The 15707-nt window shown below is 36.8% G+C and overlaps 1 protein-coding gene across 1 annotated transcript in view; it reads right to left on the bottom strand.

Moving 5' to 3' along the window:
* The window catches only part of POLA1 (DNA polymerase alpha 1, catalytic subunit), a 214148-nt gene extending 199697 nt beyond the window's left edge, over positions 1-14451 (bottom strand). The window contains exons 1-11 of the mRNA XM_085302080.1: positions 14329-14451; positions 13138-13234; positions 12556-12636; positions 11561-11676; positions 11244-11306; positions 10207-10305; positions 8156-8354; positions 7773-7935; positions 6691-6869; positions 3145-3257; positions 2611-2727 (exon numbers count right to left, since the gene is read on the bottom strand). Of these exons, the coding sequence (XP_085158206.1) occupies positions 2611-2727; positions 3145-3257; positions 6691-6869; positions 7773-7935; positions 8156-8354; positions 10207-10305; positions 11244-11306; positions 11561-11676; positions 12556-12636; positions 13138-13234; positions 14329-14451 (1350 nt within the window). The remainder of the gene's footprint in view (positions 1-2610; positions 2728-3144; positions 3258-6690; positions 6870-7772; positions 7936-8155; positions 8355-10206; positions 10306-11243; positions 11307-11560; positions 11677-12555; positions 12637-13137; positions 13235-14328) is intronic.
* Between the last annotated feature and the right edge of the window lie 1256 nt (positions 14452-15707).

Raw genomic sequence — 15707 nt, 5'->3', positions numbered from 1 at the left:
GTTATAGTTATCTCTGGTGTAACTGATTCTCTATTTCCTGATTGCCCTTTTTGCACCTGCTCTAGTGCTCTAGTTTGAGCTCATCTTTCTCCCTCAGAGTGATCAGAAGTGTTACAATATTCCAGATAAGATCTTAGCAGTGCCTTAGCACTTCCCTATCCTTTCTAGGGATCACTTCTGCAAATATCCAAGGATCCCAGATGTATGATAGTCACATGACAGGAGAACACGCTTATGTCTTTCACTTCAGACTCTATATAAACTTAAAAAAACGTGATGAGCTTTGAACTAGTGTCAAAAATACCCTATACCTTTGCAAAAAGGGTCTGCACTCTTAGGGTTTACCTCAATTTCCAAAAGCCATCTTTTAAGGTTCAACTATGTTATTGTTWTCCACTTCGTAACATTTTTTCTTAGTATCATAGAACAGGTGGAGTCCTAACTTTCTTTTAATAGATCTGCATCTTTTCAAAAGACAATTCTCTTCTTTCACTTTCTTGAGTACAAGYGTTTGCATCCTCTCTTTTAATGAGGAATTCATTTACTCCAAGTTTTCTCTCTCATTTCTGAAAAGGTCTTTTAAGAGTGAGCTATTACAAACTTGTTTTTTTAACGTATTGTTAACTTCATTCCTTCCCAACACATAAAAACTACATTATAACCAAATATACAATAAAAGTATCACTGAGAAAACCGAAAAAGTTAATTTGCATCAGAGTTTTAAGGGAGAGAAAATATTCTAGAACAAAAATTAAAAAGGCAAGTTTTGTAAAGTTCTAATGAAGCATACTTTCCCTGAAAGATGCAAAGAGTGCAGTAAGCAACACACTGTTGAAAAGATGCAATTTCCTGCATGAATTTGCCATTTGAGAAGCATTGCTGACATTTGCACTTGCAAGAACTTAAACTTTCCAAAGTACTCCAACTTTGGACTAGATGACTTCCTGAAGCTCCTTCTAACCTGAATTTACCCTGTGAACATGTTTTATTTTCCTACATTTATATAYTGTTAAAGTTCATTCTTCCTGCACTTTTGCTTGCCTTTCCACTTGCTGATTAAACATCCATGAATTAATTTTATGAAGTCACAGGATGATTAGCCTGGGAAAAGTTAAAATTAATTCCACATCATCCAGTAATTACAATGAAGTTATCTTTATCAGACTAATGGCATTACTTCAGAAAAGCTTCTGAGCACTCAACTCTGAATAAAATTATTCCTCTAACTTGGATCTTAGGCAGCATTCCCCTGCACAAACTCCCTACCTCTACCCTCAGAAGACAAATGTTCCTCACAAATAAATGAGCAAACTTTCTCAAACAGTACTACCAAACTAATCCATTTGCAACATTATCAGTAATATCAGCTCTTCTCTGTAGAATTACGACAAGTATTATATCTGCAAATTTTCCATTACAGCAACATTTTCTTCTGCAATACTCATTTAAGGATTTGTTGATCAAACAGCAACAGTAGAACTATTACATATATAGCAAGTCCAGAASAGCTTCAGTTTCAAAACTGAATGACAGTTCCTCAAAACTTGTTAGGTCTTGTACACATGCTCTAAGACAATCCAGGGCTCCAAACAGCACAAATACTAAATAGGTAAATCTGCATGGGTAAGAACAAGGATGAAACACGCAATTTTCTCAATATGACATCTGGCCAAATGCTAAGACCCAGTGTCAAATCCCAAAGTACTRACCTACCTACTGAGCTATGCAATCTTTCATTTTAAACTTTGAGACTATGACCTGAGAGTCAGGATTTTGGTATCAGAACTTCCACCTGTTCCATTTTCTCAAAAATAGCTCAGCAGGCAATCAAGCTAGTCTGCCATTTAAATCAGCTTCACAGAAACTAATGACTGAACATTTTCAGGAGCAGTATGTTTAAAATTGATGTTCTCACCAAAACTCAACATATTTTTTCTTCCCACTCTTGAAGTATATATCCTAGTATGGGTGAAAAAAACTACCCTTAACAATGAATTGTGGGCTGTATCACAAGAGGACACTATTACAGGTATTAACCTCATTTCAATAACAATGTCAAGCTAAGCATTCCTCAGCAAGCTTTGAGTGATGCTTGCATGACATAATCAGTCATTTCACTTCTGTAAGCAACAGAAGAGTGAGAAAAATCTTTGAAAGCCTTGCTCTAGTGGTTTAGAAAGACTGGACAAAGAAGTCCTGAAAACTGTACTGCCTGAGAAAGTATAAATTAATGTTCTACCATGATTTTAGAAGCGCTTAACATTGGTAATTGTTACAGCATTTATAGTAATTGCCACAGTCTAGCTTTACATAAAAATTAGTTTAAGTCAAGAAACTGGGCATGCAAAGTCAGTTTTCAGTATCAAAGAAAGTAATTTTTTGATGGAACAATCATATCGCAGATTATTTTTCTTGAAGGGACACAGATATTTGGACAGATATTGGTATTGGTATTACAAGTAGATTCATTTACACATCTGGAGTTATGTATCTGCATTTCAGCATGATGCCCCCCACTGGACAGTGTTTCAATCCGTATTATCCAGAAGACTTTTTGCCTTCCCAACTACAACAATAAAAAATGACCAAACAGGATGCTTGTATACCAACCTTGGATTTGAACTTCATGATCTTGTATTTTGGTGAAATGCAGTCATTAAACTCCTTGAAGAGACTCATTATAGTTACTGGAGTTTCCTTCTCTTTGCCAGTGGATAAGTCCATTTCCTTAAAGACAGAAGTCAGGTTTTACATGACATGACAATAAGTTGAATTTTGCTTTGTTATTATGAACCATTTATCTCTTACTTTAATGGATACTATAATGCAATAGGTCAGAAAAAAATAAATTTAGGAAACATCACTTAGAAGTAGAACGTTTAGAAAGCACTGAGGTTTCTAATAATTCACAATGACTTTACTTCCTGAGATGTCACTTGTCTGCGGTTGTCAATAGAGGTCAAGGGAGAAGCAGCAACATTCTGCATCTCATATCTAACWTACCACGTATGCAGTGTACATAAATTTGCCACATCAGACAACACTGGCTTTGACAGTTCCCATAAACACACTTCTAGAACTCATAACCTGCCATAAGCAGAATGAAAAGTACTTATGTTTGACATACTTAAAAGATATACTTACTGTTTCACGTGGCAGTAGATAAATAGTTCTCTCAATATTTTTCACTGTCACRCAACAGCTGACGTAGGTGTTTGCTGATTCTATCCAAACTTTGCCAAACAGAAATACTACGCCTACAGGACATAGCAAAGAATACAATACACAATTCTTGCACTAGTTATTCTTAATGTTGCTTAAAGCAGATAATTATGTATTCTTGCACAGAAACACAATCATTTCCTATTTAAAGTCTTAAAAAACCCAAATCTTCCTGATAAATCCACACATCCTAAACTATTTCAAATGCCAGCTTTAAAAACAGATACCTGTATAGCTCTTCATGTCCCTAATTCCATCACTATAGCAACAATACTATGATATGTGAAATTCAAAATGGCATCACATAACTAGTCTCCAAATTCTGTTCTGACACTCAATATCTACCTACGTCAGTTTGATAATTCAAGGGGAGAGGGAAGGAGAGAGAAATTAGTGAAAATTAAAGATAATCAGAATGTCTGTGCTGTCAATCATTCCTGAAACAGTTGTCATGTACGTTTTTTTCATTCTTCACCTAAACCAGTGCAATTATCCATTTTCCTGTACTTTATACTGCAAGATCAAGAGTCTACTGCTAATAAAACCTGCAGAAATGCATTCAGAAGACAACAAATAGAAGCTGATGGACTACAGAAAGATTTCAATCTGCCATTTTTAATAGATGAGGACACTGAAAGATATATTACAAGAAAGATTATTACAAGATGTAATACAATAAAACCTGGATGCTAAGACAGCAGTTGTAACCAAGGTGGGCAAWTCAAAGAGTCTACACAAAGCAGGACTAGTGCAACTGACTCTTCACAGTGGACCATGTCATTATCATCAGTATCTGCACATCTCTGAGCCACTGAGAAGCTGGCATTAGCACAAAATGCTGCAAACTCCTGATCAAGTGGTATCAACTGCTAAATCAAACTTTGAAATAACACAGAACAGCCCTATGTGACTTTCAAGTACAGTTTGTGAATTACAAGTAGAATAACCTTCCAGATACAATTTAAAAACCTGACTTCACATGAAACTCCATAAGCATCTGGAATTTGATTACATGAAAGACTCTCCCTACAGCATGCTACTATTAATGAGATCAGAACTACCAGACCCAAAACCGTTTCAGAAATAACGTTTAACATGAGAAAGATCTTAGAACCTATATTCCTCCTTGATCTATAAGTGCACAAACAAATCCTTTGTTAAGAGTTATAAACCATCTTTGCCATGTGATCTATTACATATAAAAGGTACTTTTCTTACTCTAAGCTATATCAGTGAAGATACATCAAGATGGATCACAGGTTAGAGTGACAGGCTAAGAGAAATCATTTCTTGAAGTGCTTGGAATAGATGTGAACAAGACTACTTTTGTCAAGGCTAGAGAAGAGCATGTTGCAGTTTTGAAGGTGATGAGTCAGGATATGTTTCAGCTGCACAGAGTATCTTAGAAATGTTAATACAARGACAATCTTCAAGATTTAGACAGTCTGAATAAAACAATCTCAAATTACAGATCTAAGTCACAGGTTACAGGGAAGATGGAGTTCTTGTCCCATAATCTTTCTTTCTTTCTCTCTCTTTTTTTTTTTTGTTTTTGTTTAAGAAATAAGAAATTCAGATGGGTTTGAATTATACAAAGAGATGAAAGCATGGGAGAGACTCAGAACTGGGAGCTAGTCACTTGAATAGGTAGCAATACCAAGAGCATTGAGAGGATAACCTGTCAGAAATACACATGTAAGCAGGTGATGCAGAAAGGCCAGACAAACCATGTAAAGACAGCAAAAAGGTTGCAGAGGCAAACTTCAGTCAACTACAGCATGAACAATAAATGCCATTAATCACCAGATTCCACATAACTGAAGTAATTCAGGGGGAAAGGGACCTCTGGAGGTCATCTAGTCCGACATCTCCCCCACAAACACACACACACACACACACACACACACACCCCAGGGCTAACTTCTAAAATTTTTCAAGACATTTCATATGTAAAACCAAGAAGGAGATAAGAGATGTTGGGGTCTATCCTCTGTAAGTCTGATTATGAAAAGACAGACAGGTGGAAAGAACAAAAAAAAAAAAAAAAAGCAAAGCATATAAAGACTTGGGAATCGGATCATGCTACCAACAGAGCAAAAGGCAAGCAAAGTCGAGAGATACAAAAAATGAGATGCAGAACGAGAAAAAGAGCAATTTTTATTCATTATTTTTTAAAAATGTTAGTAAGAGTACAATTCTCAAGTTCTCTCCCTAACGTAGTAGAGTGCTATGAAAAGCAAGTTTCTGAAAATCATTTTAAGTTACAAAAAGTCTTATGATTATGCTATAGTATTTACTCTTCAGGCAATGCATTTGACATCACAGCAAATGAGGCATAAACAAAGATCATGAACATGTTGAACAAATAGCAGTATCGAAACTGTCGCTCTACACTACTAATTGAAAACAGGTGCAGTCTGTATTATTCAACCTTGAAAAAGTCATAATGAGAAAAGAACACTCCTTGCATGCAAGGAACAGAAATCCTTTCATAATTATGTTCCATTCAGCAACCATTGACTTAGGGGAAAAAAAAAAAAAAGCAAGAACAGAACAGTAGGGTCTTTTAAGAGTAGCAATTTTACATTAAAACCTTTGATCATCAAGACATCTAGGATTATTATCACTCCTGTCACCAAGCTGCTCAACCAAGCACAGTCTCATATTTAAGTCTGGCATCCCAATTTACAACGAAAGGTGTAACAGAAATGTATCTAATTTAACGCTTACAGTGCGAACCCAAAAAGCCTTCAACAAGATATGGAAGAACCTTCCAGAAGACCTACATGTTGCACAAATTAGAAACTGAAGATATTAGAGCTACCAATGGAGAAAGGACTGATGGGAAGTGTTTAAAAGGGATGTGAACAAGACTACTTTTGTCAAGGGTAGAGAAGAAAATGTTGCAGTTATGAAGACAATCAGAGCCAGACTATACTTCAGCTGCACAAAGTATCTTAGAGATGTTAATACAGAAATGACTTGAATAAGAGTCTAGGAAAAGCTGAAATCACACAGGTCACCTTCTCCCTTGATAGATACACCTTCCCACTGCACAAAAATCATGCAACAGCTACCATACAGGACTAATAATCCATCTGAATTTTAAGTTACATTTCCAAAACAAGAAGAAAGCATGCTCAACTGCTGTTCCATTAAACAAGAAATTAACATATCAACTCACTCCTACAGTGCATAAAGGTTTTAAGAACAGCAATAGGTCACCAACATGAAGAAGCTTCCTTTATACTYACCTAAAGGATACTAGGCCAAGAGAAAATGCTTACTTTGCCCAGTCAAAATGCCCTGCACTAGGGACGGGGCAGAGGAAAAACAAAAAGAGAGTAACGTACAGTTTACAGAACAGAGAGAGACAGGGTATCTAGACATAGTTTAGGCATTTCTGAAAATCATAGTTACATGAACAGAGAAGAAAAGGCATTTTTTGCCTTTAACTGTAATAGTTACCTGGCTGACTGTATTGGTCTTCATACGCATCCAGCCAATAAAACCTTAAGACTTGATCATCATTTTCCCCATTCACAAGTGGAAGGAGATTGGGGTCCAGCTGAACTTCTGCTGCCACTAAATCAGCTTCATCCTCATCAATTCTGTCCCAGCATGATATATCTGGGAGAGAACAATTTCTGCAAGTTTTTCAAAAGAAAGGAGAGAGAAGTAAAATTATGCCTTTGCTATAAACACCACTTTTCTTTTTTTTTCTTCCAGTCCCGTATTCTCACGCTTTTTGTTACTCTTACCAACTACCAAACAATATTGCAAATACTTGCATTTCTTCAGCTTTCTTCTGAAGAGAAGGGTGGAGAGAGAAATCCACACATATATATGTGGTTCTCAGTATGGAGTTCGTAGGCTTTAAAAGTCATTTACCTGATAATTCAGCCTTAATCCTTCAAGGTTTTCCATAACATGTAAACCCATCTGTCTATAAAAGTTGCTTAGTGGGAACAACAGATCCTCACTTCTACAAAACTGCCCATTGCTTTGAGTGACTAAATATTTAAGTCTTTTCATTCAGATGTTCTACAATTTAAAATTATGAAACATATGATTCAAGATTCTTTCAAACAAACAGGAAAAAAAAGAAAAATGAAAAACCTTTTTCTATTTTCAAAGACATGCCTGTTCACCACATGAAACTACTTTTAGCTACAATTAATGTTATGGAGTACCTTCACAGTCACATAGAACAAGCATTGTTAGCAGTTCCTCATTTTTGCTCATTGGCATCAAAATGTGTTGTTCAACATCCACATTAAGCCACTTCAACGTACCAAAGAGGTAGCTCTTTACACTGTTATGTGTTAGTTCCCCAAAACATTAACTATTTTTCAATTAAGTAGCTATTAGTATGTTTGACATGATCATTTTTAAAGTCATGACAAAAAAGAACAAGTAAAATTGCAGAATGGTATTATCATTCCATCTATATCACAATTATCCCATGACAAATATAAATATGAAGTTGAATCTAAGGCTTGTGGATACTGAAGGGCTTCTTGGTGGAAGAAATAAACAGAGATTCTTACAACACAGATGTCTCTCTCTTCACAGATTCCAACTGCTCTGTCTCTTTCTTTTCAATTTGCTTGTCTCTCTTCAAGCTTTCAGCTGCCTCAGGTATAGCTTCCATAGGTTCATCAAAGTCCTCCTCATCAAAATCCATCATTCCTTGATCATCATCTGGAAGTACTGCACACAGAACTAGAGGCTTGAATCACTAAAATGACATACTGGATTGCATACTATACACACAAACATCTATTTGATTTTATGTATTGCATTTAGGCAGCTTAAATGTAGTAACTAGTGTAAGCTAAAAACTATTTTAAAACTGGTATGCTATATCAGTTTCCAGAGTTTAAAGAGTTTAAAGAGTTTCCAGAGCTGGGCTTTATTTTCTTTTCAATACCTTCAATGGCCTTCTCTTCTGTTGTCTTCACTGCTTCCCCATTTTCTGTAACTTCTGAAATGTATTTGGTATCCTCACTCTCTTTAGAGATTCTGACAGATTTTGTTGTATAATTCAGATGCTTAGGACGAAATGAAGCTGGAGGAAGAGCTTCCTTTCTGTGATAAGCAGGAGCACTCCTTGATGTAGGGCTGATTACCTGAAAGACATTTTAGCTACAAATTTTTCTTTAAAAGCATAAAAGAGATAAATGCTTGGCTATTTACAGAACTAGCAACCATGTTTAGAGAAAAAGGTTCAGGCATGTGCAACAGACAAAAATCCTCAAGAGTAAACTTTAAATCCTGTGCCATCAYTTCTGCTCTCAAGTGTACATGCCTAAAAAACAATGGTTGACATTATGGCTATTTTCACTATTCTTTCATAGTATGACTCCATTTCTAAATTAACACTTTCATTTTTGTCAGCCTAGCGTGCGACAATATGCATCAGCCAGGGATAGAGCCAGGAACAACTGCAGAAGTCTAATACAGCAGYTCACTCCTGTTCATACTGGTAATGAACCGAAGCTGTCTGGAGGACTCCTTGGGAATAGGAGGCAAAGGATTGGATTCTTCACTGGATTTCTCATGCTATAGACATGATACGGAGAATGAGGAAAACAAAAAACTACATCAGCCCTAACCCTGAGACAATAAGCACAGAGTTTATGTTTCAGACAGGACACGACCACAGCTGCAGATACAGAACCTTGTCTCATGCAAGATGCATATGAAGTGGTCTCCGCGAAAGCCAACGACAGGTCTGTGCATCCATTGCTCCTTAATCTTGAGCAAGGCACTAAACCTCCGTCTTCAGGGTAAACAGTTATTTCATCAGAATTGAGAGTTGCTCATAATCATTTCTATGGTTTTAATTTCTGTTCAGCAACTTTTGTTGTGGCCAACACAAAATTTGGTCACTCCTTTACCTTAGATAGAAGGCACACATACTAAAGCTACCTTCACTAACAAAATTTCTCAGTCAAATATATTTACATGTACTTCTCATCTCCTCAAGTAGAAAGTGTCACTGCCACCTTACCCTTTCACTCCCATTTGTTTTATAAGGCTGCACTCCTGGTTCTCTTCTCAGCTTTTTCATTGTTTCAAATCTGCTCCTCAGACCACAGAAGCTATACATGAAGAGCGAGCCCAAGAATTAATTTCTATCTAAATGTTTCCTAGGAAAGTGACTTCTATCAGCATAAAGACAAAGATCTTCTCTTACTGTATCTCCCTTTTTTTTTTCTTAATTACTCTAAGGCTCCAAAACACCTGTTGAATTGCTCCAAAACACCTACTGAACTGAATGCAACCAGTGATTCCTGACAGCCTAACAGCTGATTTCACTGTCACACAAGGCTTTTGCTCTATTACTTTAATGATAAATCTCACTCAATTTGGTCTCTAAATACTTTTACCAAACTTATCACTGTATACCCAGACAAAAGGCCCTTACCATACACCAGAACTCTTACCAAAGAGTTTTCCAATCTTAGCAGCCTGCCACTTCAGAATCTTTCACTACAGTCAACCTCTATCCACAGTGTAAATTTTCGATTGACTTCCCAATTCTGCAGAAGTGGAGTTCTTCATCCTTTTCCACACCCCAAATACTTTTTACTCTTTACTCCACTTATTTCATCTTCCATCACCCACTACTTGCCACATAGGTCTTTTCCAATCTTTCTGCTTTGTCTCTTTTTCCTAACTCACCTTCATGTGATGCACCTARCACCGAAAACAGTCTTACCTGCCAAGTGCAATAGTTAGCCTATGTACTACTACTATATTAAAGATATAAAAAGAATATTGAAGATATAAATAGAATTTTCTTAATGCATTAATATGGAGGAAGAAAGGAAAATACATGAAGTTATACAGTAGCATTGCTAAGGAAGGTAACGATAAACATAATTTATAGAGGTAAAAATAAAAACAGTATCTCAGATTAACAAATATACAGATAAAATTTAGTACTGATAACTTAAAAAAAAAACCAAAATTTACCTTAGTAGTCTGAGATGATACAGAGAAAGGATTCAGTGGCACTCCTGCGGATCTTTTCCTTTTGAGCGTTATAACTGGTGGTGGACTTAACTGAACAGTCTGAGTATTGAAAAAAAAAGACAATGACATAATGAAAAGCAATTGCTGAAGTTTTATTTTGCCCTGGTTAGCAACATTTTCAACATAGAGAAAGAAAACCACCAACATTTTTTATTTTCCAAACTAGCATACACATTTCACAAACAACTACTACTTAATGCATTAAGAAAATACAGCAAAAGTATCTGAGACACAATGGAAAGGACTGGAGAAAGGGCACCTACTTCAAGCATTTACAGAAGAATCTTGTTGAGCAAAACCTCCTGATATACCACTCAGCCACTTTTTTAAAGCTATCTGAGCAATAAGCCCATGAAAGAAGCCATTAACTTTTTACTAAACAGTCTGAGAGAATAACTGGGAATAACCTCATTTGAGACAGCCCAACCTTGGKCTGTAGTGGCAGTCACCCTGCAGTCCTAACTCAGCACATTAGTTTTCTGCAGCAAACCACAGAAAGCAGGAAGAGGTAGGCAGAAGCTCTGGCTACATTATCTGCTTGAATAGCCCTCCCTCATCTCCTCTGGGGAACCCAGCTGTGCCAGATGGAACTATCCTACAGGATACTTGTCAGAGCACAGCAACTGGATATATATGTATATGGTACACTCTGGGCAGATGCAAGTAAATCTTGTTTCATTCCATGCTGATGCCTATGTAGAAAACTATATTAGCATAGGCTCAATGCTACACTAGTATAAACCATCTCTAATCACAGCACATTAGTGCTGGCTAACGAAACTAACAGTCATGCAATTTCTATGTGTAGGAAAGAACAGACAAGTCAACTACACACACACATAGAATATACTAAGCAGATGGGCTACAGATGAAATCAAGTCTCAGATGGTCCAGCCACAAGACCTTTATTTTCTTTATTCCACAGCAAGAAGAATGAACAGGTTAAGATGTTTTAAATTTTTTTTACGTATACTTACTTCTGCATTTAGATCTTGAAGAATATCCCCTAGTAAATCATCCTTCGACAGGTCCACAGTTTTCTGTAAAATAAAAGATCAGACAAAGAGTTCTTAGTTATATGTGCACACCCAGCCAGGAAACTAGCAGCAAATGGCTAAAGGGCTTCTACAGAACACACAAGACTTTCAGGAGTGCTCCACACACAACAGCTCCTAACAGGAGTTCATGTGTTGCTAGACATAAGCAACCGCAATAAATATATGCTTCACTCCCACTAAATCAATTAGCACAAACAAGTTTAAAATTTTATAAATTTAAAAATGTAACAACTTACATCTGTGTTTTTCTTCCCAGCACTGGCTATGAACATAGACTTAATTGTGTTTGGCTTTGACACCACAGGCTTCTTCACATTCTTTTTATCAACTGTAGATGTTCTGCCACTTTTTCCTACAGAAAAAGTGATTTATGTGTAAATTTGCAATTTATATATTAAAAAAATGAAATGTTGTTCGGTCCTGCTATTAGCAGAGATAGACAGCTGATGTGACTCATTTCTTCTACCTTTACAGTGCAGGCTGAAATGAAGCCTAATAATTTTTTGTTTGCTGCCAGCTTTCCTCATAGTTGCTCTGCACAAAATTTTTTTTAAAAAATTGCAAAAACCTATCACCATCATATCTTGCCTCAGCATCTCAGAGATTAAACTTGTGCACCCATGCCCATACCCCAAACAAAGGGCAAAGATATTTCACACGAAAGCATGTGCAGGAAAGACAGAGTGTCCACGAGTTTGGCATTGCACTTGGATTCTCAATATCAGGCTCAATTCCTCAGTTTGGCACTGACTTACAGAAGCTGGCAAAATCGTTTGGTCACAGACCCATAAAGGCATATAAATATTTCCGCAACAAAAAAGACTATCTGACTATCTATCCTGTAGGTGCCAGCTTTGGAAGCCAGGAACATTCCCCAGAAGTACCTATCCTAGAAGACAGTACATAACCCACAGCATGCTGTGAACAAAATTGCCTTGGTGGTGCTAAAGCTACCCCAGATCGAGGTCAAATCACCTCCATTTCCTCCATCATGGAGGCTGAGCAATATCCAGCTACAGGCGTGAACTACAGAGCTTCAAGTTAAATAGGTCATTTATATATATGTACATATGTGTGTGTGTATTGTATAAATACATATGCATACATATACACACACACATATATATATATAAAAATATATTCACCACATGCTGATACCAAGAAGTTGCCTTTTTTAAGTACACTTTAAAAKCAGTTGGAACACTTTCTATAGTGGTTACGTTCAACCTACCTTTCTTACTGGAACCAAGAGCATCATCATCTAGATCTTCATCAAAGATTTCCCTTCCATCTTCTACATAACCTATCCCACCTGTACAAAAACAATTGTTAAAAATTTCCATTTCTAATTCTGTCTGGTGATATTTCTAAATGATATCTTCGCAATCCAAAGTATCACATATTTAAAAGCTTATTTTTTCCTTTATTTTAAAACAAATGTTATAAATATAAATGTTAAAAACCACAGCATTCTCAGCTATATCTTTTATGAGAATAAATATATCATCTGTTTAGTTAGAAATTATCAATTACAGTATTTCTTTTTAAAGTTACATCACTAATAACTGTTTATGAAAAATTATTTTCTAGCTTTATTTGTACTTATGGAAAAATATTTATAACTACTATCCTAATACATTCTTATGAGAACATAAGGCTCATCTCCATATAAAAGCTCATCTTTTTCTTGTCTACTAAAATAATCACAAGAATGCACTGAAGCATAACTTACCTCAAAACACAAATATCATGAAGCCCTAATGAGCTTGTAACATTACAATCAAAATAACTCTCCCAATGACTCTTAACTTACTATCATCAACAATCCAGTCATCATCCTGACGCTCTCTGACCATCCTGGAGTATTCTTCTTCATCTATTTCATCATAAACACCTGTGAACTCTTCAACCTACAATTAAGTAATGGTATGAGAACTGTTAATATTTAATATACTATATATATATATGTATATATACACACATACACATATATACGTATACATACACACACACACACACACACACATATATATATGTAAATTTAGGTCACTGGTAAGAACCTCCTAAGAACTCCAGGGTTTCATACACCTTTAAATTCTTCACAACTAGCAAATGCAGTTATTCATTCAGTTTATTTTATTTTTTGGCAGTGACAGAAGACCTGTTCTCAATCTTTTAAATGATCACAGTATACTGAAACATAGACTACTAAAGAGATTCCATTTGAAACTGACTGACTTTATTGCATATTTCACATCATCGAAAAAAAAATCCTAGCAACAGTGTTCTGACCTTTGGCTCTATTCTCAAGCACCAAGATGAGCTCAGTGAAAAGGAAGGTGATTTGATATGCCCAACAATAATGCTGAAGAGGCTCTTCTGTGTCTCCGAATAAATCTGCATCTTAATGACTGATGCATTCCAAGCTTTTTCAGACTTACCACCTCAATGTGGAATTCACTTCCTCTTGGCATTGCAATTAATTGGCCAGTATCGATGCCACATTCACTGCCAAATGTTAGTTGTATCAATTAATACTCAAATTTAACTTTCTTTGTGGAAACACGGTGTACTAATATTAATGCTTTTTGTCAGATAAAGGTTTGGAAATTATTCAAAGTTTAAAATCATTTGTTTGTTTGTTTGTTTTTTTTTTGTTTTTTTTTAAGTATTTCCTATCTATTAATTAAGCAATGAAATTCTAACGGTTGATCTAATGGCTGTGGGATAGCTATCAAGTGACACAGTGCATGCTTGATTTGCAGTTATTAAAATTACTTTAATTTTGAAAACAGAAAGAAACAAATGCATCATGTCAGAAAACAGCATATCAATTTCAGTTACATTCTAAAGTACATAGATTAAAAAAAAAAGTGACCTGAAAGGCAGATTTTGACCTCCTATAATTTTAGATACATATACAGGGTATCGAAGCATCTCAGCTTACATATTAATACCCCCCAAATTAACTTCTTTTTAAAAAGAAGAGATGGGAAATTTTCACCTCATATTTTATTTTTTCACCAGCTTTGGCTTTTTTCAGACGTTCCAAGGCTTCTTGCTGACCTCTTCTAGACTTTTTTTCACGTCTAGAGCGTGATGTGGCAAAACTTTCAGATTCGGACATAGCTGAAATTAATTAAAAACAAGAGAAATAAGTTTAGCAATGAATTGCTGTTGTCTTTGGTAGTTAGTGTTCAGCAATGTACTAATAGATGTCTCCAGTATTACTTAAAATCTAAACAGAAATCTAGACAAAAACAGTTTAACAGGTATTACACACTCGGCTATAAGCAGTGTCACGGATTGCTCTTGATAAACTAATTCTGCAATTAAAATGAAGACATGATCTCAGAGGGTCACAAAGCGCAAACTTGGTGCCAGTTCATGTTGAATAAGTTTGGGAAGGGTAACAACAAACACAACAACAAAAAGCACCTATGTTTCCACAGCACATCTCATCAACCACACGATGGGAGCAGGATGCCCCCACCTTTCCTTACGAATTTCCTAGTGTCTTTTATTTTGCAYGTCTCCATGACAACTCAGGAGTAGACAGAGGCCTACACTGCTGCAAAGCAGTCATGTTTTTTAGACAGCTTCACAAGGTTTAAGGAGTGCAGCCAGATTGAGACAAAGTGACACCGAAGGATTGCTGCCCCCTTTCCCCGCATACTTCCCCCCCAGCACTCCCCCCGCACCAAGGCGCTCTCCACTTCTCTTGACCTTTTTTCCAACATTTATCTGAGTGCATTGGATCCTCTGCCCATACAGGCAGAGGTGACCAGAGCTCGCACAAGCAGCCAGGCCGGGCAGCTGGCCAGAGGAGCAGGCCAGGCTCTTTCTGGCAACAGGAAGGGGTCAGGTTAATCGAGCTGTACCTAAACAGCAGGGCTGAGACAAACAGGTCAGAATTTGTACCGTTAAGGGCCAGGGCAGACAGGAAAGGAGGATTTACAGTGACTCGTGGCAAACAGAAGAACTGCTAAGATGCAACGCTTTGGGTGTATTTCTACAGACAGATCAAGCTCCTCTGTTAGTTCCCTGAGCTTTCTGGAAGCAAGTACCTAAGACAACATGCTCTTCCCGAGATAAAAACAGTTTTGCTCTCTRCTTCCTTCACTCTGAGCAGGCTGTCTGTGAAAACATACCCTTAGCTGCACAGTGCCAGTGCACTTCCATTTTATGAGTACCCGTGCTAGTAGGCCATAAGCAAGAAYGTAAACACACAGTGTTTTAGCTCTGGATAGTCCGATCTTAGCAGAATGGTAGAACTGATGACAACTCAGGGCAACTGTGTCAACCAGTGGAGGCTAGGAAATACACATCTGACCAGAGAGAGAAACCAGCTCCTTTCCGCGACCTAGCCAAACTGCATTTGGT

Source organism: Rhea americana, unplaced genomic scaffold (genome assembly GCF_003343005.1).
Source record: "Rhea americana isolate MKP2758 unplaced genomic scaffold, rheAme1 scaffold_184, whole genome shotgun sequence".
Lineage (NCBI taxonomy): Eukaryota > Metazoa > Chordata > Aves > Rheiformes > Rheidae > Rhea > Rhea americana.
This window is presented reverse-complemented; position numbering and strand designations above follow the sequence as displayed.